The sequence below is a fragment of the Mytilus trossulus genome, chromosome 14 (assembly GCF_036588685.1).
Source record: "Mytilus trossulus isolate FHL-02 chromosome 14, PNRI_Mtr1.1.1.hap1, whole genome shotgun sequence".
NCBI classification, from domain to species: Eukaryota; Metazoa; Mollusca; class Bivalvia; order Mytilida; family Mytilidae; genus Mytilus; species Mytilus trossulus.
In genome coordinates this window covers 30,255,454-30,281,767 of record NC_086386.1, presented here as the reverse complement: position 1 = coordinate 30,281,767, position 26,314 = coordinate 30,255,454, and the positions used below count along the sequence as shown (strand labels likewise).

The 26,314-nt window shown below is 32.3% G+C and overlaps 1 protein-coding gene across 1 annotated transcript in view; it reads left to right on the top strand.

The window, feature by feature from the left end:
- Positions 1-5,041, top strand: part of LOC134697019 (glutamate receptor-like) — a 38,454-nt gene extending 33,413 nt beyond the window's left edge. Inside the window, exons 15-17 of the mRNA XM_063559026.1 lie at positions 786-923; positions 1,483-1,596; positions 3,233-5,041. Of these exons, the coding sequence (XP_063415096.1) occupies positions 786-923; positions 1,483-1,596; positions 3,233-3,307 (327 nt within the window). The 3' untranslated portion in view covers positions 3,308-5,041. The remainder of the gene's footprint in view (positions 1-785; positions 924-1,482; positions 1,597-3,232) is intronic.
- Positions 5,042-26,314: the final 21,273 nt, after the last annotated feature.

Genomic DNA, 26,314 nt, shown 5'->3' with positions numbered 1-26,314 from the left:
GTAGGCCATACATCGACCTATAGCTTCTAACTTCTACACGTACCTCATGTGGTGGATAGTTGTCTCATTGGTAATACTACCACATCTCTAAACTCATAGAGTTATTTTAATTAGATGATGCCCTATATAAGTATTGTAAATAATAGTAAAAATATTCTCCATATTTTGAATTTATTCTGTATTACAAATATTACTAACTGCATTTTGAAAGTATTGTTAACAAATTCTACTGACACAAATACCAAAATATTCAATTCAAGCTGATTTGTTGGTGTACCTTACTGGATTTACATATGTTTGCTTTCATTTTTAATCACATGTATAAGGAAAACATATTCGCATTCGCAAACAAATGAAAAAAATCGAACACAGTTGGACAGTACGATCCACTGTGATAATGCGTGGTTCACATATCAGTCTAAGAAAAGGCGCATTATAGAAAGTGTAACAGTGATTCCACAGACATGATTGTGATTGAGAGAAAAAAAAACAGGAAAGATATTTGTTTTTATGCAAAATGATTGCTTTGAATTTGAAACACAGGTATAAAATTCAGTTACGTCTTTCGGTCTTTCGTTACTTTGACACTTTATAGTACTTTGTAACAATGTCGGATTTGTATTGTCTTTTTTTGTCCGTTGCATTAATTATGAAATTATGAGAATAACAAATATAACATTACTCTAGTTATGAAATTATGTCATAAAACTTTTGCAATATGCTTTGTGATATATTATCAGTGTCTCATAACAAAATCCAATGCTGATGACTATTTTCGTTAACAGGATGGCAGCGAAGCAGAGTTGAAACTAAATAACGTAGCTGGTATTTTCTACATTTTGATTGGGGGTTTAAGCTTGTCGGTTATCATTGCTGGGTTCGAATTCCTGTATAGGTCTATCGTGGATTCCAGAAAATCAGAGGTAAACATAAAGCAGAACAACTCTTATACTTATTATGAAAACAGAACAGTCACGTAGATCTTGCATAAATCTTTAAAAGCTGACGAAATGTTTTTAAAGTAAAAATTATGATACACATGTAGTTATAAATAGATTTGGTTTGGTGGCCTTCGGCTGTTGTCTGCTCTATGGTCAGGTTGTTGTCGCTTTGACACATTCACAATTTCCTTTCTCAATTTCATTTATACCAAGAGTTGTCATTCTTTCGAAATGTCTGACTTGTTTGTATACTTAAAATATCGTTCATTTAAATTTTAATAACTAATCGACGAGATTGCAGTGCAGACTAATCTATAGGGTACACAAGCAGCTATTTTCATTCACTTTATCTCACAGAGTAACACGTTTTCATTATGTTTTATAGAAGTAATAACAAAGAAAAGAAATCATGTTCGTGTGTATGTTTGATAAATCTTTATTTCAATTCTTCCATTGTCAAACATTATTATACATGTTATAATGTAAAATAAAAGAAAATTGTCAATTTCTCTAATTGACGCACCCATTTATTTATGTGCAGCAAGGGTTTGGTACCATTGTCAGAAACAAAGCTCGTTTATCGTTTCGAGGATCTATGGATTCTGGTAATCCAGAATCAACAACTCCTTTGAAAAAATCTGGATCGTCAGGAACAGTAAGTATTTTTGATATGCCAGTTATACATTCCTTTTAAATATCTTTATACTGCATTGTTTAATTGGTTGATTGCACTGTTCCAGTCTCAGTTTTTATTTCCTCGTGTTTTGCATGTAAAGAGTCAAGATACCGTGACCATGTGTTTTATGCCCCATTTATGGACATTATGTTTTGTGGTCTGTACGTCTCTCCGTCTATTCGTTTGTCCGTCTGTCCCGCCTTAGGTTACAGTTTTTGGTCGAGGTAGTTTGTGATGAATTTGAAGTCCAGTTCATTTGAAACGTGGTACATATGTTCCCTATGATATGATCTTTCTAATTTAAATGCCAAATAAGATGTTTTCAACCATTTGCACGGTCCACTGAACATAGAAAAAGATAGTGAGGATGAGGCATCCGTGTACTTGGGACACATTCTTGTTTCCTCATATTTTGCATGTGGAAATTCAGGACACCTTGACCATGTGCTTTTCGATTGTTGTTTATTGGTAAGTTATACGTTGTGTTATTGTCAACGATTCCTGTTTCCCATTTTCGAGTATAACATATATCTGACGAGTATTTACATATAGGTCACCAGTATCTTCTAGTTGCGTTTTCTTCTGTATATCTCTTTCTGTACTGTTTAGATATTTTAAACCGCATTTTTTCTGTCTTAAATTTGGATTAGTTGTAATAAGTATTGTTGCAAAAACATCTTTTTAATTTAAAATAAAAATATGAATATGTGTTACATTTACTTATGAGACTACACTTATGAGACTACTTTCTAGACATGTAACATGACATAACAGGTAGTTCACCGTACGGTCTTCAACAATGAGCAAAACCAAAACCGAAATTTAAATGTAAAACGAAACTACTCAAGATGTACCTGAAAAATGTTCAAAAAATGAAATGAAGGACAAATATGATATACAGCAATACATGTAGAGCCATGAAATGTTTCCGCTCTTTGTTCCGGTTGTTGTCTCTTTGGTATATTCCCAATTTTGATTCTCACTGTTATTCCACTTTTAACTGTGTCCCTGAATAAAACTTTAAATCTTTGGTAGATGTTCGTCCTTAACAATAAACGTATTGTATATATTTTTATAAAAAAGAAATGCGAGTTTTTTTAAAAACTTTCAGATAAAAAGACAAACTACATTACTATAAAGTTTGCATCGTCAAAATCAAACCAACGACGAAACAAAAAACAAAACAACAAACAACTAGCATAAACTTTGCCTGTTATAATTTTAATACACATTAAAGTAACATTAAACTGTCTTAAATCGCAAAAACAATTCCATTTTTTTTTACATGTTAATGGATAGGATGTTCATCATGTCGACATACCAGTTGCGTTTTGTTTTGACCTATGTAATAATGACTGTTCAGTGGTACATTGCATGCTAAATTCACATGGATACGTAAAGTGTGCTTTTTCAAAATGATCTTGTACATATGTATAACGTTGATTTAGATATGTGTTCCTTTTCATCCGTTGCTGTTTTCACATTTGACAGGTAAGAAAATAAAAAAGTGATACTGGGGAAAACATGCCTGTATGATACTCGAGGCAAACAAAACAACATGCAAAAAACACAATTAAAGTCAAAATACAAATATTGTTTTTTTTGTCTTTTACAGTATACATATACAGGACCAACACAGCTTCCGGGATTTGATCCTTATGTTGATACAAACACACATACACAAGTATGACACCAAGCTGCAGAATCAAACTGACGATTGTGAGATTGAGTTCTATTTATATATATTTATGATATCCGAGTAAAAGATATACAACACATGAAAGAGAACACTTGTGCATGTTCTATCTCAACACATTTAAAATTATGCTTATTGTGTATCCTCATCAACAATTACATTGCTAACATTTGGTATCTATAATTATATTTGATTACAATTTTATTTACGACGTAGTTAAAGAGGGACCAAAGATACCAAAGGGACAGTCAATATGTGATTAAAAAGTTATTTACGATATCATAATGTCATAATAATATTTTGATTGTGGCAATTTATTATATAAAATTGAACATGTTCAATGTTGAACATTTTAAATTATAATTCTATATTAAATATCCCCACACAGATTTATAGGTTAAAATCAACAAATCCTTTTGCAATAAACATTCATTCCTTACGATTTCACCATTTCACCATTTGCATTGGCATTTCCACTATATAGTAGTATGTGTATACTTATAGACTAGTAATCTAATATAAACAATAATGTATAACAAACAAAAACTAGATAATATTGTAGACTCTTCATTTGTCGTATTAAAGCAACCGAATATATATTCAATTTATTACTCTATTTTGCACATTTGTGTTTTGTTTTGTTGCTGCTTAAAACGATTATTGCGTAATTGAACCTTAAAATATGAATGCAATTAATTCTTTAACATGTATAATCACTGAATTTGAATGTTAGTATTGTACACAGATTACGTAATTGTGCTAACTTAAAGATATAATAACAAAAAGTGCAATCGCTGTCCAAATATATATGAGATATAAGAAAGCCTAAGATCATTTAAAATTATTGTACATATGACAGTCTTTCTTTGTGTACCTTAAACAATCTGAATTGCGAAAAATAAGTTAGCTTAACTTTAAGAATTGATACGTTTCCATTCCATAAATGGACATTTCGACGTGAAACAAATGATATGTTTGTTTGAAAGCAAAGTAGAAACGGAAAACAATAAACTGACATTTGTATCATTTGTGTGACTGTGTATTCATTATATATAAGAAAATTGATGTACTTTTAATTGACACATATCTAACTGTTGTTATTTTTGTTTAGCTTAGACACTTGTAATGAAAGTAGTTTTAAAGCAATTAAAGATTTGAAAAAAATAAATAAATGACAGTGTCACCTTCTTTAACTCTTCTGCAGAAGAGAAACACAACAAGATTATTCCATTGGTATCGGTTCATCTTATTAAAAACAAATCGGAAATATACAACAATATAACTTGATTGTTGTTTGTGTGATGTTATAATGTAAAACATACTTAATTGTAATATCCGATTTTAAAGATACTAAACATCCCCTTTTAATTCAAAATGAATCCACTCGTGACAGGTCCAATGAATAAGCAGTACCGAACGAGCTCGAGATCGTTGCAAAATTGTAGTCAACATTGTAATGAGGTTGAATCTGTTTCTATAATGACTTAATAAAATAATAAAAAAAAAATGCTGAGTGCAATGTTTATATACGAGACAAATTTAATCAACGTGTTGTCATCAAACTGGTAAAAATGTATTTGTTTACCAACAGAATTAGAAAAATTGATAGCTTCAGCTTCAAAATATCTGGACATTTATTGTTAGTGTAAATATTTCACCCTTATTAATTTATTCATATATTAGTTTCACATTATCATGTAGTCATTTTATACATATTTGTTAAATATTCTGCATACAAAAATGTTATTCACCCAGGTATTATTCTATTATATAACATAACCTTGTTTGCACCTATTATAATATGTATTTATATAATGAAACGAAACTATTGTATTATGTGTAATTTTGTTAAATGATGTCACAACCAGTTCATGAAATTTCAAGTGCATGAGAAAACATTGTTATAGGAGTTAATTGTACTGTTTACGTCTTTCAATAAAATTGAAATAGTATTGCCTTTTTAAAAATTCGTTTGTACGCCCACATAAAGAATTGTTTAACATTATTGTCCATGTCACTTTATTCTTTTCAACACATATACTATAAATGTGCACAATTATACAAAATCTTAATATTTACATATAAAGTTAATCAGTACCTCTTATCCTATTAAAATATTGGTACTTTTGATAACTATTTACACCACTGGGTCGATGCCACTGCTGGTGGACGTTTCGTCCCCGAGGGTATCACCAGCCAAGTAGTCAGCACTTTGGTGTTGACATGAATATCAATTATATGGTCATTTTTTATAAATTTTCTGTTTAAAAAAACTTTGAATTTTTCGAAAAACTAAGGATTTTCTTTCCCCAGGAGTAGATTACCGTAGCCATATATGGCACAACTTTATGGAATTTTGGACCCTAAATGCTCTTCAACTTTGTATTTTTTTTGGCTTTATAATTATTTTGATCTAAGCGTCATTGATGAGTCTTATGTAGACGAAACGCGCGTCTGGAGTATAAAATTATAATCCTGGTACTTTTGATAACTATTTGTATTGAAAGTTTTTCAGAATATATTTTAAAATACTAAATATGCTCAGATTATCCTTTTAATTCATATGAAAGGAGTTTCATGTAATCTAAATGATATTTAGAACAGTAAACTAATGCATGTTAATACACAGTACTAATTTTTTTATGCAAGTCTTTTTTTTTTTAAAATCATTGCAAATCAATAATGTTTTATCGACATATAAATTAAATTTTCATTCTGTAATGTTGATCGAAAGCTCATTTTCATTCGAGTTTGTTGTCAAAGTTTTTTGGATCGTAACATTAAAATAACACCAACAAAGAGTACTTGAGCCAAGTGACAAACAAGTGAATTGATAGTGCCATGATGTTGTTTTAATTATCTTGTTTGTTTTACCAACCTTTTAGAAACAGTTTTCAATGATTAGTTATTTTTTTGTGTTTTTAACATGTTTAAGAATCAGTTATAAATCTTTACCTTAGTTAACAGTGCCCGTATCTTTACATGTCATTACCGTTTGCACTTAGTACTTGCGCTGTGGGGTGGCCGAAGTTCTAACTGCATACTGGGAAAATATCGGTAAATTAACTCAAAGCACTTTTCTTAATACGTTTCAAAACAAGGACTTTGATCGATTAGTTAAAGTACCACAATACTTTAAACATCTTTGTCGATTACATAGTGAGAGGGAATATAATCATTTTATGAATAAACACATATAATTATCAGTTTCATGCAAAGGAGACAGCAAAATTAATACAAATGAAACGAAATGACAAATTATCTGATAGAAATCAACGACAATGCATACATTCATAGTCCATTGGAGAATGATTCCTCACTCGAATCTAAACTATCAATGTAAACCAGAGAAAGTTAAAAAAAAGAGTCAGAAGATTAGCGGATGCTTACATTTATGTTCGATGAATACCTGGCATTATTATGACAATTAATTCAAAACGAACCAGGAACCCAAACCCAATTCACCAGTAGTTGTCGATCTTTAATCGTTTCTTTGCTTCATTTGATAGTAGTTCATTATTGTAAAAGAAAATTAAGTCGTTGGTTTCCTTTTTTGAATTGCTTCTCATTTTGTCCATCTTCGTTGACCAATGGTTACGATTTAGTCCCTCCTCTTCACCTTTCGTCAGACTGCTAATATTGGTGATTACATTGTTGGACCATCTAACGTATAGTAGATAGCAGTCACGCCCATTCCGACTTCATTTTTTTATGCCTAACTTCAAATTGATTTTCACATTGAGTACCAAAATATTGAGATTCATATTCTTGAAAGTTGAAGAAGAAAATTGTTATATTTAACAGACTGGTGACTCAAAGATAATAACATTGAATTTAAATGTTTCCATTCCGACATCACTTTTAAAACAAGTACGGCATTACCTTAGAAAGACTGTTTGGTTTTCTTTTTTTTTTTTTGTTGTTTTTTGTTTTTTATTTTTATCCTATATACCATACCTTTTACGATCCAAATGAAAGTTATTAATTTATGAAAATACACGTGATAAGAAATCCATTATTCATCGAATAAGAATTGTTAAAACCTATTGACCACAGTTTATGGGAGATTTTTAGTAAAATCACCGATAGTCCTTTCTATGTTGAAGTTTGTCATAAAGGTTTTTCGTTTTCTAACATTTTTCTCGCGTAGTTCCAGGTTCAGTTAAAAAGATTGGACATACTTTCTTTTTATTTACTTTGTTTTGTAATGCCCTCAATTTTAAACATATCAATTGTTACACTTTTACAAGTTTTTACAAGTGCGATGTTTAGAAAGCTATGATACCATGGCTATGACCCATTTATTCGTAAAATATTTGTACTAAATCTGGACTATGACTGTTGTGTTTTATTCGGTCCAATGGTTGATATATATAATCAAGTATACATGGTATTGTCAAGTTTTACGGACTAGCCTTTCTTTAATTTTTCCTTTTGATTATTGTTAATAGTTTTGTTTGCATATTCATCAGATTTGGTACCGGTACCCGCATCGGGACAGACTATTGTTTGTGAATTGCACGTAGGATAGTTTATGAATACTAACGATCGCCATAACTGGTCTTTTCATGATTAAAAATCTGATGAGTTCAAGTTTTTGATGGGGTTTGTATTTCTTAGTCTTTTTTTCTATGTTACATGCAATTCTGTGAACTGTTGTTTGTCTGGTGATTTTCTTTCTTTTTTATTAATTGCGCTGTCCGAAAATTCTGGAGAAATGAGTTTGAATGACTTTTTTTTTTTTTTTTTTTTAAATTTTCTGCCTTTCTCTTTCAAAGGTTTCAGTTAGTTTTTACTCATTTGAAATTTTTTTTGTACACACTTCGGCATTTGCACGAAAATTGTAGAAGAACCGTAGAACTATTAATTTGTTTATGTTTTTCATTCAAATCAAGTGAATTCTTAAAATGCCATTCTATGAAATGAACTGTTAATAAAATTAACATGGCTAGAAAACTTTGCCATATATTTGTACATTCATACGGACGTTGTGCAGAATATTGTTGGTTCCGTGAAGATTTTAGGTTAGACCATATAAGCCATCTTATACAAAACAAATGTTGACATTGTTGAGAATATTGTGTTTTCTATGTCGTGTCCTATGTACTATTGTTTGTCTTTTTGTCCTTTTCATTTATCCATGGCGTTGTCATTTCATTTTCGATTAATGAGTTTGACTGTCCCTCTGGTACATGTATCTGTCGACCCTCTTTTATGGCTTAAACAGGTTTAAAAAAAAACATAGTGTCAAATTTGAAAATGTTTAACTTTTTATTAATTATCTCCTTGAGTTATTGAAATACAAACTATTATATGTGTAAATGTATGATTTATAAATCTTCGAGGCATCATTTCAAAGCTCTCAAATATCAAAAGACACCAAGAAGTAGTTATACGAGACAAGTGTATTAGACAATATTTCAAACTCTATATTGCTTACTAAACTCCGAATTCTACACAAGAAACTAAAATTTAAAATCATACAAGACTAACAAAGGCAAGAGGCTCCTGACTTGGGACAGGAGCAAAATTGCGGCGGGGTTAAACATGTTTATGAGATCTCAACCCTCCCTCTATACCTCTAGCCAATTTAGAAAAGTAAAAGAATAACAATACGCACATTAAAATACAGTTCAAAAGAAGTCCGAGTCCGATGTCAAAAGATGTACCAAAAGAAAATAAATAAAATGACAATAATACATAAATAACAACAGACTACTAGCAGTTAACTGACATGCCAGCTCCAGACCTCAATTAAACTGATTGAAAGATTATGTCTTCATCATATGAATATCAGGTACAATCCCTCCCGTTAGGGGTTTAGTATCATACTATCATAAAATATATGAGAAGAACATAACCCGTGTCATGCCAACAACTGTTTTTTTTTTTAAATAAATGTGTTTAGTTCCGATGCAAAGACCCTATCAGTGAATCAATGTTAAAGCCAAAATATGCAATCTTTAATGACCTAACAACAGTATCGTAACTATATCCCCTTTTAATAAGTCTATTTAAAGGTTTTGTTAGTTTCTGAGGAGAAAACTGACATTTTTGTGCTTTATAAAGAATATTTTCATAAAATTTTGGATGTGAAATACCTGAACGTAAAAGATGTCTGCATGTTGAGTTATATTTACGAATTATTTCCTTATACCGGTGATAAAATTTAGTAAATGTTTTGACCAGTTTGTGATATCGAAAACCCTGGTGTAATAATTTTTCAGTAATACATAAATTTCTCTCGCTAAAATCTAATACGTTGTTACATACACGAGCGAATCGTACAAGTTGAGATATATAAACACCATAAGATGGTGACAAGGGAACGTCACCATCTAAAAATGGATAATTAACAATAGGAAATGAAAAATCATCTCTTTTATCATAAATTTTTGTATTAAGCTTCCCGTTTATGATATAGATATCAAGATCGAGGAAAGGGCAGTGGTCATTGTTATCATTAGCTTTATTTAAAGTAAGTTCTACAGGATAAATTTCTTTAGTATACATACTGAAGTCGTTATTATTGAGAGCCAATATATCATCCAAATATCTAAAAGTATTGTTAAATTTTTGTATCAAATGTTGTTTTGATGGGTCTCTGCTAATTTTAGTCATAAATTGTAACTCATTACAATACAAAAACAGGTCCGCAATAAGTGGTGCACAGTTAGTCCCCATTGAATTCCAATAACTTGACGATATACGGAATCTCCAAAGCGAACAAAAATGTTATCTAGTAAAAATTCAAGCGCATAAATAGTATCAAAGCATGTCCAATTGACATAGGTCTTTTGTTTATTGCTACTAAAAAATGATCTAAAAGAGTTTGAACATATGTACTCGCATTTTTAAATGCCCAGTTAATTAGGGATGTGATTTTTTTCTTAATAAGAATATGAGGTTAAGTGGTATATAGGGTAGAAAAATCAAAACTTTGAACAGATTCAAAATCACCAATATATGCATGCAAATATCTCAAATATCCGGAAAAGATTAATATTGACTACAGCAAAAATTTCTTTTAACATTAAATTCATTACTAGTTAACATTCAGATAATGTGTTTTCTGGGCGTAAGGTGTCAATTATAATTGCATGAAATATGAAAACAGACGATGTGATGTGATTGGCAATGCCATCTGAGCATTAGGAACAATGGAAAAGATGTTAAAGTCGTAGAACCTTTTATATACAATAGGCAGAACCTTCAAGGTATATTTAGCTATATAGGGTATACATATTAAAACATGTCAAAATAGAAAAATTACAGTGATCAGCCTGATTTAAATGTAAAAAAGACAGAAAGACAGCTACCTGCTAAAACCTTCAATTTCAGTTACCTGACTTGCACCAATAGATTTTAAAGGGTTAAATCTTTTTGTGGGGGCAAAGTCCACTGTATTTGACGTTAAAAATGTTCGTAAGAGTGTATGCTCAAGACAAACAAGCGTGGCAAAACAGTAACTTAAAATTGTAGCTTCATTCATTTTATGTTTTTGGTTTTTTTTTGCATTTCGATATTTTTTAACAGAGTTCCTATAACGAAGAAGTGGGTTATATTTTATATTGTTTAGGAAACGTATCATTGGTTACAAATCAAAACTGTCATTTCAGATTGAATTTTTCATAAAACTTAAATAGAAATGTTATATATTGACTAAGAATTCATCAATTTGAAAGGAGATCAACAATTTATATGCTAGTTATACCCATAAAAAAAATTTGGTCAGGCTTATTTACCATAACAATTGATATAAGGCTTTTTTGAAAGTTGTATTAGATAAATGTGGTTAAACAATCCTCATTTATCTTATTTTGTAAATATTCCTTTCCACATGCGTCAATTAAGTGTGGAGGTATTTTCCCTTTTGAAAAATTACCTATCGTTCGGTTGTGTTAACACAAATAGGTACACTCTAGTTTGGATTATCAATACATGTGGTTGTGTACAACAAAATAGCTCTAGATCCTCGACAGAAAATGGAATCCGATCAGTATCACTTCATCAGGATTCATGTACGTCAAAAGGCCAATGAGAAAAATATCCGCAAGCCTCAGACTCAGCTGATAAGTATGTTCAGAACCACAAGTAAACCAATTATTACCAATCATTACAATTATGATCACCCTTCGAACAAATATTTGCTTTGAATGTTCAAATGTCCTCTGAACTGAGAACAATTTCGTTGTCCTTGTTTAATATTTTTGCGTTTCTTTTTGTAACATTGTTTATACGTTTCCTCTAATCAGGTACCAGACACTAAACGGTTTGCATTGATTTTCAATGCACTGAAAATGTAAGCAAGTATGTAATGATTATGTATATATTGTACAATGTTAAAGTAATCGACGTAGAACCACATGATATAGATATAAATGAAATCATAGACAGAGACAATAAAAATATAATACTGATTATATTTGAGGTAGAGGATCTCGTAGAACAAGATCGTCAACATCACGACAGACATTAACCATCAATACTTATTGATATTTTACACCCAAATGTGATTTTCATAGAATTGTTGACTTAATGAGATAATCTATAAGCGTGCCGATGTTGTCTCTTTGAGAAAATAAATGCGTAATACATAATGTCTAAGCTTTTAGTATGAAAGCAACATTTATACATCAATTTAAACTCCATCTTGAAGCATTCAGTTGTAAATACTGACTGCTGACATGCGCAGCACAATTAATGATTAGATACGATTTTTGGCTAATAAGGACATTTCGCAACATATGTATTTGGAAAGTATTGTTTTAAAGATGAAAATACATTCGTTTGTTTCTTATTATTATTTCATGTTTACAATGATTAATGGACAGGACTCAAGCAGGAGGCGTAAAATCGGTAAGTCAATTCCAATTCTCATTAGGACAATATAAGAAATTGGTTTATCTATATTTTAATCTCAAACAGCTGATTTTGTAGATGCTGTTTTGACGGTCAATAATCGATTAATATAATGTATAAAGAAATACATCATATTTATTCAAACATATTCACCACTTCATGCTAGGTTTATGTAAATGGGTACATGCTTGATTTACATCGCGTTTGAAATGATTATTAAAAAGTATACACAGTCTTACACAGATTATCAGAGAGTTAGAACTTTAAAAATAACGAATCAATTATTTAAATTAATTATTCTAAAAGGTTACCAATTAAATACAGTAGTAAAATATTCGTTTTTGGTATTTATATCAATTTTCGTTTCCGAAAATTAAAACATATTTGATATATTTTGCTGCATTTGTGAAGTTATGAGAACTCATTATCATACATCATCGATTCTAAAACTGTTTATGACGTCTTGACCAAAAATCTGTTGGAAGTGTACCGATCGAACAAATTATATTTATTCAGGATTGATGTATATATATAAGTTGGTATTTGATTTGAAGTATTCTTTTAATTAGTAACTACGTATAGTCTTATTCCGGTGCTTTCATTCTATTGCTTCTATGCTAGTTATGTGTGTGTGTGTCGTAACAACATTTTGAATTTTGCAACATATATTAAAAGTTTGTTGAACATATTTGTTGACGAAGTTTGTTGAACGTTAACCACACGCACGACTTTAGAAGCACATATTCATTCGGTCACTTTTGATTGTTTGTAAGTTAACACAAAGGGCTCACATGTTTATCTTAAGTACAATAAACTCATTACGTGGTATTGCTTTAAAATTTAAAAATATGAGTGCATTTTTCAAGGGAGATAATTGATTAATACTCTATATCCGCTTAGTAACTAGTTGTTTTGAACTCAAACAGTTATGACCAGGTGTTTTATTTCAAAACAAAAACTCTACGGTTAAGAGTTAAAATCCTGATCATGGTGAGGTGTGTTTGACTAAGATCTTTATTGACATCTTTTTTTTATATTTCCTGCCAAGGTTTAGTGGTTCTCTCTGGAGCATTATGAACAGAAAATCTGTTTACAGTCTAGTTTGTTAAACATCAAACAACAAACACGATTATGTCGATCTATTATAACAGTTCAAAATAGTCAGATACAAAATATTATTATAACTTTATTCACTTAATTGAATTATTATCCATCGATTGAATTTCCTTCCAGGTGCTATATTTGACCACAAATCACGACACTTAGCAAAGACGTTCGAGTTGGAAGTAGGTCGTCTATCAACCATGGATAAAGATATAACACTTGAACAGATCCATGAGATTGTAGATTGCCAAGATAGTTATTACGTTACTAATGCAAGTATGTATTATATTATATGTTCAGTAAGGGAGTCATTTGCAGTCATGGGCCGCTAATGATTGGTTCGAAATAAATTGATTTTGATTCAGGAATGCAATTTATTTTTTAAGACTTCTAACTTGAATGAATACAAATGTACAATTGATATATGGTAAAAATTACTTCATAAAATTTCAAACCGAAACTGAAAATCAACAATTCAGAAATATGATCCCCACAAAAACACAGGGTTGCACAATAAAGTCATTAACGCTAGTGTCCTTACTTGATGTTCATCTTTGTTTTACGTTCAACGAAAACCTTATAAAGATTATTCAATGAATAAACTGGATATATTCAAATCAATTCAAATATGTTTGATTATACGGTCTTAGTCAGTATCCTTGAGTTGACATGATATATCAATGATACTTTTTAATTATTCAAAACAAGAAAGTTTTCAATTAAAAGAACAACAGATAATGTTAAATTAACCTAAGAATAAAAAATCAGGTGTGCAACAAGATATGCACAAGTGTAAAGTGAATGAAAGAATCCATGGAATAATAGCATTAAAAGAAGAGGTGGTATGATTGACAATGAGACAACTGTCCACAACAGGCCAAAAATGACACAGAAATCAACAACTATAGGTCAACGTACGGCCTTCAACAATGAGCAAAGCCCCATACCGCACAGTCAGCTATAAAAGACCCCGATATGACAATGTAAAACAATTCAAACGAGAAAACTAACGGCCTAATTTATATATAAAAAATCAACGACAAACAAATGTTCAACACATAAACAAACGACAACCACTGAATTACAGGCTCCTGACTTTGGACAGGCACAATCATAAATAATGTGGCGGGGTTAAACATGTTAGCGGGATCCCAACCCTCCTCCTAACCTGTGACAGTGGTATGACAGGACAACATAAGAACGAAATATAAACATCAGTTGAAAATGGCTTAATTCATCAGATGGACAACAATACAAGTGGATGTGGCTTTGCTTCACAAACTATAAAAACAATCTGCAACTGTTTTTTTAATAAAAAAAAACAAACCAACAAACCCAAATTGAATTAACAACTTAAGGGAGTTATTGGCCCTATATTATGTTCTGATTTGTCAAAGAAACAGCTACACAACAAATAGCATAAACAACCCAAGGCCTCAATCCTCCATCTTAAATCCTGTTTGCACGAATTGTCTCAATACTTTTTTTTCCTTTTTGGTGCGTTTTTCTCGGCGTATTTTCTTCTCTGGCCTACAAAAGAGGGACGAAAGATACCAAAGGGAGAGTCATAAATCTAAAAAAAAAAAAATGACAATGCCATGGCTAAAAATGAAAAAGACAAACAGACGAACAATAGAACACGACACAACATGGTAGTAAGTATGCGCTGGTTAAGATTGGGATTGAAGAACAGCAGTGTCAAATCTGCCTGTTCTGTCAATGTAATGTGCCACTGTTTCTTGTTTGGCTTTTGTCTCGTCTGTGTTCTCGCCGTCTAGTCTCGTTAGCATAATAGCTAAATTTAGGTTTCTGACTCCGACCTCTTTGGATATTTGGTGTAACATATCTTCTCGTACGTTCTCATAGCAGGGAAACTCCAGAAGGAAATGGTCAGGCGTTTCAGGTGCTCCACAGTTGCACGACTCTATGGCGCTGGTTTGGCCTAGTCGGTTCTTGTAGAAGTTGAGTTCTGTATAGCCAGTTCTTAGTTAGGCGAATATACTGAAATGTCTTTTAGTGGGAAAATCATACATAATTGAGTGTTTGTATTTGGTATTGTTTCGTAAAGGTCCCTACCCCTCTCAAATATTTCCCATTTTTCTTCTGTAGTTTTATATGCTGCTGGTTTGACGTCCTGTAGTGTTAAGACGTTATTTTCTGGTAATAGTTATTTTGCTTCATGTGTTGCTGTTTTTGCAAGAAAGTCAGCCTCGTCGTTAGCAGTTATATTGGCGAATAAACTGAAATGTCTTTTAGTGGGAAAATCATACATAATTGAGTGTTTGTATTTGATATTGGTTCGTAAAGGTCCCTGCCCCTCTCACCTATTTCCCATTTTTCTTCTGTAGTTTTATATGCTGCTGGTTTGACGTCCTGTAGTGTTATGACGTTATTTTCTGGTGGTAGTTATTTTGCTTCATGTGTTGATGTTTTTGCAAGAAAGTCAGCCTCGTCGTTAGCAGCTATATTGGCATGTCTAGGTTTAATGTGTTCAGCGTAGACAATTGCTCCTGCTTTACAGGATCCGGGAGTCCATAAGCAAGATCCTCTGTAATCGATATTGCTTATTCTTGTGTGCAATCTCACAGGAGTTGCTTACATGTAATGGTTTCCTGACAAATTTGTGTTGCTCACTTGTCCTTGATTTTGAGTTGCTTAGTTGACTTCAATATGAAGGTTTTGATTGAGTCATTTGGGTTTCTACCAGTCTGTAGGTTAACTCTGGTTCTAAGAGGTTGATGTTAATCTTCGTCTGTTTTTGCATTGTTGTTGCTTGGCTTAATGCTTTGCCCATTGGTGTTGGTACTTATCATATGTGTCATGATCTTCATATACCTCACCAGTTCGATAGGTTCCCGTGCAGATTTGGATTTAATCTTTACTATCTCTTTACTGGCCATTTGTGCCTAAGGTATATATTTGCATAACAGCTGTTTCTACTTCTAGTGCTTTTCTGCTAGATGTTGTAGGCATGTCCATGCATAGGATAAGTGCTTTTCTCTGTACTCTGTCAAGTTGTTGCAGGTCTTTTGGTTCTGCTATTTGCCATGCTGGACTACAATATTCCATGACTGATCTTGCTAGACAGTAGCATAATTGTAATAGCTTTCTGTCTTTACTTTGCTAATCTGTCTCACTTCTCTCAGTATAGTTAAATTCCTGTTTCCTCTCTTTTTAATGGCATCAGTGTGTTTGCTAAAGGTCATTTTCTCGTCCATAATGATTCCAAGGAGCTTTGGTGTCGAGCTGTATTTGTGTTCTTTACCTTGAATCAAAATGCGTTTCTCCTCTTCATTGATTGTCTTTTTTGAGAAGATGCATATTTCAGTTTTGTTTAGGTTGATGTTTACTCTCCATTTTAAGTCCATTTCATTGCCTTTGTAATTTCACCTTTCATCCTATCCTTAAGTTCTATTAACTGGTCTGGTTTAGTTGTTTTCCAGAGTGTTCCATCATCAGCAAATTCTGTCTTGCCTCCTTAAATATCTCCCAGCAGGTCGTTGATAAAGATGTTGAACAATGTAGGCGTAAGAACAGATCCTTGTGACAGCCTTTGTTTCAAATTCTTCGCTTAGATAGTTTTCAAAGATGCATCTTGCAATTCAGTTATGTAGGAAATCCTTAAGGTTCATATGGACCTTTTAGGTAAAATGGACGTATTGTCACCTCAAAACTTACTCTGAGTGCAGACGTACCTGTGCATCTAAAAAAAATAATGCATAGCATGCCCTTGATAAAGGAATATCAAATATGTTTTATGATTTAGAAAAATAAAAACTTAACCGGATTTTGACGTGCACTTTTTTTCATTCCTCAGGAATGGGCCAAAATAAACTAAGTTGGGAAAGAGATTTGAGATCTTCCCAACAGGTAATTATTGAAGTGAACTGTTTTGTTTGACATGAACAATAGACGGACAATAGATACATGACAATAATTGGTGATTTTAAACTGTTTACATGGGTGGACCATATCAACCAAAACTCGACTGTTTGTTAATTTTATCATCTTCTGCAGGAACGTAAAAAAGTGCACTGCATAATCCAACTAAGTTATGAATTTTCTAAATCATACGACGCAATGAATTGTATTTATCTAGGGCATTCAATACCTTAAATCTTTCCCAGCTGAACGATGTTGTCTGTACTCAGAGTAAATTTTGAGGTGATTTTGAGCCATTTTAGCCAAAGGGTCCGCATGAATCTTAATCCAGGTCCATGTTTTCCCCCTTATACCCAGATGGTGGAATTTTACTAAATAATAGTCCCTCTCGCCAGATTGAATCATATGCCTTTTTTATGTCAATAATGCAAACAAGGGTGATTTCTCCTATATTTATTTTTTCTATCGTGTTCTGGATAAATCTGATCTGATCTGATGTTGAGTGTTTTTTCCTGAATCCTTCTGGTATTTCGTCTATAAGCTTCATTCCTTCTATGAACGCTTCCAGCCTGTTAAGAACAATTATTTCAGTAATTTTGCACATGAAACTGGTTAGACTTATTGGGCGGTATGATGATGGTGAGTTGTATTTGGTTTTTCCTTGTTTCCTCAGGAATCTAATGTTTGTTGTCTTCCATTCCTGTGGCAGCCGGCCATGTTTTAGTGTTAGGTTCTCCATAGTTTGTATTGCTTCTATGAGGTTTTCTCCTGCAAACTTAAATAGTTCTGTTTTTTGCAAGATTTTAAACTTTCCTTGATTTGAAAAGGCTGGTGGGTCGTCTTGCTCTATTAATGGTACTAGAATGGTGTTGTAATCTTTCTTTTTGGTCAACTCTTATAAGTAGTCCATACCTCTTTTGAATTTCTGGATGTATTGACCTGGTCTACTAAACTTTCACTCCAGTCATTCATAGCTTTCTCCTTCTCATTTTCAAACTGTTCTTCTGAGTAACCAGGGATTCTTTGTTTTGTGAGATGTTTCTCTTCCTATATTGCCTTTGTTAATAGTGAAAGTTTTCTTCGCTTGGTTGACATCATAATTCCGCCATGGAGGGTTAGTTGATTTTTTTATCAATGAGTCCTCAACACTGTTAGAAAATTCCGTACCCCGTTGTGAGCTTCATATGGTCCCCAAACAAAAATGTGTACCAGTTCAGAGAAATTGGAACACATTAAATTATGACCATCAGACTGAGTAAAATAATATCTATCGTTCCTGTCTATTAATCGTGAAAACTGTGTACACTTTATGGACAAACAGACACCCTAAAACCAACAATCATCATCAGCAATACAAAATCTATAAATCTGCTTTTATGATGAAGACCATACATTTATTGACTCGTTGGTGTTAAAGCACTAGTATAACTCTTTTATTTTTACCAATTCAGCATTGTACTTGTTAAAATCTACACTTTTATAAAAAGAATGAAACAATTAACAGCATCAATGACCATCAATGCATAATATATGTATTTGAGTAATTTTGAGTTTGTTACTTTAAAGGAATCATGTTTATATTATCTGAATGTTTGTCAAAAAATCTTTAACTCTTTAACTGATAAATAAATTCAAACATCATTTGACAAGCATGATTCATATAATTTTTATGTGTCTATGTTTCATTTTAATAAGTATACTTCGATATGCATACCAATTAACATTAACTTATGGAAACCAATGAAACAAATATCTGGAACATCCTGTATCATTAGTGACTTTTAATATAAAAAGAAGATGTGGCATGAAGCCAATGAGACGACTGTCCACAAGAGACCAAAGTGACATAGAAATTAACATTATAGGTCACCGTACGGTCTTCAACAATGAGCAAAACCCATACCGCATAGTCAGTTATTGAATGCTCCGAAATGACAATATTACATATTAAAAAAGGAAACTAACGGCCTTATTTATATAAGAAAATGAACGTAAAACAAATTTGTAACACATAAACGACAACCACGTGCACTGAATATAGTCTCCTGACTTGGGACAGGCACATACATACACAATGTGGCGGGGTTAAACATTTATGCGGGATCCAAGCCCTCCCCATAGTCTAGGACAGTGGTATAATATAATAACACAAGAAAAAAGATACAAGGAACAGATCTGTGAATACTCGCAGCTAACAACTAACAACTAATAAAAAAAATCATACGACTGAATTATCAATCCGTACACATAGTTTAATGATGCTTTCATCTCATAAAATTGAGCAAAACACAACCGAAAACCACCAATGTGTCCTCATCACAGCAAGAAAATCCCAAACCGGAGGTGGGTCTCAGCTGACCCCTGAATAAAATGCGTGCTAGTTTTTAGAAAATAGAGGTCATACTAAATAAAAAAAAACATACAACTAACTAAAATTAAAAATCCTTCAAGACAAACAACGGCCAGAGGCTCCTGACTTTGGACAAGCGCAAAAATGCGGCGTGATTAAACATGATTTTTGAGATCTAAACCATCTATGTTACCTCTATCCTTTCTTTACACTTATAATTATACCCCAAGCTTTAAAAAAAAGGGGGGTATACTGTTTTACCTCTGTCTGTCCATCCATCCATCCGTCCGTCAGTCCGTCCGTCCCATGAATATTTTTCGTCTAACTTTTCTTAGAACTACAATACAAGAATTTCTTTAATTTGGTTTCAGAGTTTTTATAAGTCTGCTTTACCGGGTGATGCGTTTTTAGATTCATCACCCGACAACTTCATGTTTACCCGAACACTTGTATCATTTTACAAATGATAGCCAAGTTGAAAAATTTCCTCACATTTGTCTCAGGAACTACAATACAAGGATTTCTGAAATTTTGTTTCATTATTTTTCAAGACCGCTATTCCGTGTGGTGCGTTTTCAGATGCATCACTTAACAACTTCCTGTTAACCGAACACTTGCATATTTTTACACTATCAATATTATAAACTTGAGGCGGGGTTATCATCTGTAAGCAGTAGCTCGCAGTTTCACTTGTTGTTTCCTACTAGTGCTTTTATAATTATAGCTTGTTGTACGAAATTGGTTTAGTTCATGATTGAAGGTCGTTTGGTTATATGTTTCTGATTATATATACATCCATATCCTTTGGTATCTGGTGGGATGATGGTTGGCTTGTACATGTATCTGTGTATATCCCTAAAAGTATACTTTCGGTTTATGATAGAATGTTGGTTGTCTCATAGGCAATCATGCTGCATCGCTTTATTTTTTATCCATTTCGTTTCGATTTTATGTATAATATATAATAATATGTATGTTAATTATTGCACCCCATTTTGAAAAAAAAATCATTTAAATAAGTTGACGTGAGAAATATTCAGCATATTATATACATGTATCTAATATCTTACAAAAAGGAAATATTGTTGTAAATTTCTCTCTTTCGGTCTCTTATGAAGAGTTGTCTCTCGTTTTATTTTATATATAGGTTTGATAGGTACCATAGCATCATACAATTAATGTATTGTATATTCCCGTTATTAAGTTATGGCTTTCGTTTGTCATGTTTAATGATGCTTATTTTATCAGTTTGAAATAGCATACCAACACTAGATTCCCTCGAGGATCGTGTTCTATGTAATGCAAACTATTTATGCATTTTACAGAGACTAAAGTTTCTCGTTTAATGAGAAATGATTTAATGATGGCTATTACAAAGTAGATTTTTATCTGAAACGAGGCAAACTTATATTTGCTTTGTGTTATATCTAAGGATAAAAGTGTGCTTGGAATCGTATTTCACCTATCAAGTAATGCAGTTCTAACGCGTTTATCTGTGCACTTACGATATCTTAAAAACTGACTGTGGAGCAGCATATGCTTAGTACCTTCTTGAGGACCTGAAATCGCCATGTGTTTTAAGTGGGGTCCATGATGCTTGGTCTTTACGTTTTCTATGTAGTGTATAATTGTGTTCTATTGTTTGTGTGCTGATTTTTTTCTTTACTATTCATATCGTTGTCACTTTATTTTCGACTTACGAGTTTGAATGTCCTTGTATCTTTCACCTATGATTTATAATTATGTCCTAGTTTTCATTACGTATTTCTAAACTCACGTTCAAGCATAAAAATTTAAAAGTTAAAAATGCACAATGAGTATAAATTCGACATGATGAGATACAAACATGTATGAAAAAAAGAAGTTGCAATATGTTTGTCAAAGACACAACTCTCCACAAGAGACCAAATGACACAGCAATTAATAACTCAAGGTCACCGTACGGCTATCAACAATGATCTGAGCCCATACCGCATAGTGAGCGTTGAAAGGCCACGAAATGACAATGTTTGAGTAATTCAACCGAAAAACTAACGGCCTTATTAATGTACAAAAAATTAACAAAAAACAAATATGTATCAAATAAACAAACGATAATCACTGAATTGCAGACTCCTGACTTGGGACATGCACATACATATAGAATGTGGCGGGGTTAAAAATATTTTTAAAATCAAAAGGGGGGAAATAGATAATTCCATCTCACAGCAGATGGAGTTTTCTTGAAGATGTATATTGAACCCTAATTTCTTCATGATTTCTTAAACAGAATATTTAATGAGGGCATATCATAAGTAATGCCAGCATTGCAACAATGACTATTAAAATGTTAAAAAAAACCCAAGGAAGTAGTAGTTCAACAGCAGTGGAAATGGCCCAGTACTAGAAAATAAAAATAAAATACTGGCAAGAATAAGGATTTTTGCATTACCATTCACATATATTAGAGAATCTTTGGCATTCTTAAGCCGGAAGAAAACAATTTTATTGGTTAATCCATAACTGGCCCATGACCAACTTTAAACAAAAAAGGAGCCGGTACGAGTTAAGACATCAATGCCATTACACACCAAATATGTTTGTTTTAGCAAAAGCAAACAATGTCCCAAATGAGCTAAATATAAATGTCAGTGGAGTAAAAACCTTTGATTAATGACAAACACATGATTTACGATTGCAATTTTAATGTGCAATATTTCTATTGACAATCTGCTTTCATATTAATGTGAAATCCATCTTGATATTCTTAAAATACAAGTCATGTTATTTATTCAGCTGAAATTGCTAACTATCTTTAGAAGTCAGCATTGTTAAACGAAGTTAAGGATAGTATTAAATTCTCGTTTCTCCTGGGACAAGCATAACCCTGCAATCGATTTTGTATCCACCATATTTTCGACAATAAAAGCTTTTTCAGTAAAATTGGATTAGGGAAATGCACTCTTATATCGATTGCAGACATCAGGATATTGACTCCTGATAAAGATATTATTAGTCATATCAAATGTGTACCAATACATACATAAGATACTTCATCTATACATTTCCATGCGACGCAATTCACTTCTACGGTTATATTATGTGATTGCCGATAAACCTTATTTTCATGGCGTACTTTTTTGCGAAAGTCATTATTACAAATCTGACACAACATTGTACTAACTGTTTCTATTACTAAAATGTTTTTACATTAACTATCCTTAATCGGTCTTTAACTCCTTTTTATGTATTTGTTGCAATTAGTGAAAATCAATGTTGAATGTTAAAATGAAGTACCATCCTTCATGCTATTTTAGATAACTATCTTTTAGAAAAGCTTTTTTTTGCCAAGCTTGTTCAAATATTCTTATTTGTAAAAAACAAAAACAGTCAATAGGATTTAAAAAAGAAAACTACTTTCCGTAAACTAGTTATTATTAGGATGAAATTTGAAAAAGAATTGGCAGGACAGCAGTTTTGAGTATAAAGGCAGGATGACAATTTAGGTAAAAAAAGTCAGGGTAAACTAAAAATAAAAAGGCAGGACAGTTTACAACTAAAACAAAATTCGGGACAAAAGTCTTCATCCTAGCAAAGTAACCCCCCCCCCCTCCCCCATAACAAATAACAATCAAATCGTAGCTACCTTATTTATGTATTAACATTGAACGTGAATCATTGTAGTTACAACAATGTAGTTTTTATAAATCAATTCAGTTTTCCAATTGTGAACTTTCCATTTATAAGTAGCAATATTCCAGCAGCACCTGCATACGGGGTATATATCTCCCAATTGATACGATATTCCCGTGCTTGCATTTCCAATCATGATTTTCTTGATAGAGAGTTGCTGCTTACAAAAAAGCTATTAAACCAAGAGTTCTAAATGGTGAAGTTGAAATCATCCCTTCGTAAATTTTACGGACGCCATCACGAGTTGGTTGACCGTTATGGAATAACCGTTTCACAAATGATATCGGATATGTTCCTTACGTCGTAACTGCAATCCCCTTCCCTTTCATAAATGTGACCTAACGAATTAGACTATTGACCGGATTTGTTATCACATAAGCAACACGACGGGTGGAGTAGGATCTGCTTACCCTTCCGGAGCATATGAGATAATCCCTAGTTTTTGGTGGGGTTCGTGTTGTTAAATTCTTTAGTTTTCTATGTTGTGTCATGTGTACTATAATAATTGTTTGTCTATTTGTCTTTTTTCATTTTTAGCCATGGCGTTGTCAGTTTGTTTTAGATTAATGAGTTTGACTGTCCCTTTGGTATCTTACGCCCCTCTTTTAAAGTACTGAATGTCTATACCCTTTCCATAGGAAAGTCTTATATAAGAAGTCAAACTATTTAATATCATAAATCTATTATAAGTATTGTTTTGTTTATAATTTTCCTATCATGTGTGAAAAGGAAATTTCACTATTATAAGATTTTTTTTTTACTGCAAATAGATAGAAGATGTGGTATGAGTGTCAATGAGACATCTCTCCACCCAAGTCGCATTTCATAAAAGTAAATCATTATAGGTAAACTTACAGTCTTCATCACGGAGCCTTGGCTCACACCGAACAGTAATGTCTATCTTTCTTTTTCAGTTTGTGATTTGTTAGAACAGAATGTATACGGGATTCTTGGAGCATTTCATTCCTGTGCTTTATCAACCATACAGTCTTATACTGACACTTTCAAAGTTCCCTTTATATCGTTGAGTATGCCACAACAGTCGCTGTCTTCAGATCCATACCAGCTTTACATTAGACCATCATATATTACGGGGCTTCTTGATATTGTTCAGCTTAAAGAATGGAATAAAATATTCTATATATATGAAACAGATGACGGTAGGTAAAAGTTATTGATTTTTGTCGTCAGTGACATTGTAATTTCCCAGTGAAGGTAAATGCAGAAGGAAAAACAATGATGAGGATGATAAGAGTTTTTTACAACTTTGACTAGCTCTGTATTGAAAAAATTAAGATCATACACAAAAATTATATACACGTGTTATGTATACGTTTGTAAGTTTTTTTGGGGGCCTTTTCCGTATTTTTTGAAATTGTGATCTGCAACGACTCAATCATAAAATGAGTCTTGATCATGTTTCTTTTCTGCAAAACTTTAAATATTTCTGTAAAGTCTGAGCCCTCGCAAGGTCGGAAAAGCGAGTCGGACGCATTGAATTTATGAAGAGTAGTTTGCATGGCTATTTAAAAAAAAGAGATTTGTTTAAATGATGTGTTTTTAAGGATTGAAACATTTTAAACATGTCTGGTTTTATAAATAACAAAAGCTATAAAGGAAATACCTTGTTGACTTTTGTTCTCATATATTTTCAAATCTGCATTGTAATTTGAAAGATTATGATATCGACTTTAAGTTCTTTTTGTTTGGTTCTTGAATATAGAGCTGTTCATTTTATAATGATCAACCGTTTTGCTAAGTACTCAATACTTTACGTAAAACAATATGAATACAAGAAAAGTATAAACTTTTACCTAATCAATTTTCGTATTTTTGTTCCTTCAAATCACTTTCAAGAAAACAACAGCGGAATTATTCCTTTGTAGCTTAATAACATACATTTGTAGATCAATTATAAGCAAAATAATGTATTCCGAATATCAAGTTATGCTTAAGTTTAACTACTTCGTTTGGATTTTGTTTTCAATCCAATGCCTACAATTGTTATACTCACTATGATGTTTTCTCGTTTTTTGCGTTTGTTCGTCCATCCATTCGTCCGTCCATTCGTCTGAACATGTAGTTATGCAATCATACTAATATCATTTACATATTTTTGTATGTTTGTAGGATTGGTACGGTTACAACAACTATTTCAAGACATCAATAAAAGAGAAATGAGTATTGACATTGTTGTTAAAAAAGTTGTATCTGTTTTTCATTGTCACCAACAGCTGAGGAGTATATACAATACAGACATTAAAGATGATTTACGAGTATTCTTAGATCTGACCACCGAAAAATCAGAGGAACTGATTTCATTAGTAGTGAGTATCTTACACATTTGTACTTTATGTTTACAGGGTGACCGGTGGCCGAGTGGTCTAAGTAGTTAGTATTTACTACTGTAATCACTTGCCAGTCAACACTGAGGTTGTGAGTTCGAACTCTGCTCGTGTGGGTTCACTCGATTCCAATCTTAATTGTTTGGGAAAGTCAGTTTTCGAAGGTTGATGGTTTTCTCCGGGCACTCCGGTTTCCTTAACCAATAAAAAGTGGCTGCCACAAAATAGCATAAATGCGGTGCTTAAAAGTGGCGTTAAAACACCAAAAATCAATCATCTTCATGTTTTGTTGTTTGCCCTTTTTAGACAACGTTCAAATCCGTACTGAATAGTTAGTAAAGACCGATTCAGGAACATTTCTTGTTATACCAATACAGTTTTGCAGAGAGGAAATTGAATTTGAAATAAATAAATATAAAAAATTTAATAGAAAATAATAATAGAAAACCATAACATATAAATATACACCAACCCTCACGCACACCTTTTATTAATAAAACGATTAGATGTCATGCAGTTACATACCTTATGTTGATATTTATGTATTTAAATATTTAACAAATATACGCCTATATTATGTTAAAACAAAATTTTCTTTTTATTTACAGAAAAAAGATCCGGATGTTGTCAATACCAGATTTCATTTTTTAATTATAGACTTGGTAAGCTTTATAATTAGAGTAAACGTTGTATCAAAAGAGTATAATAAATTCATAAAACTAAGACGTGACATAACTGCTAATGAGACAACTTTCCACAAGAGACGAAAAGACACTGAAATCATCA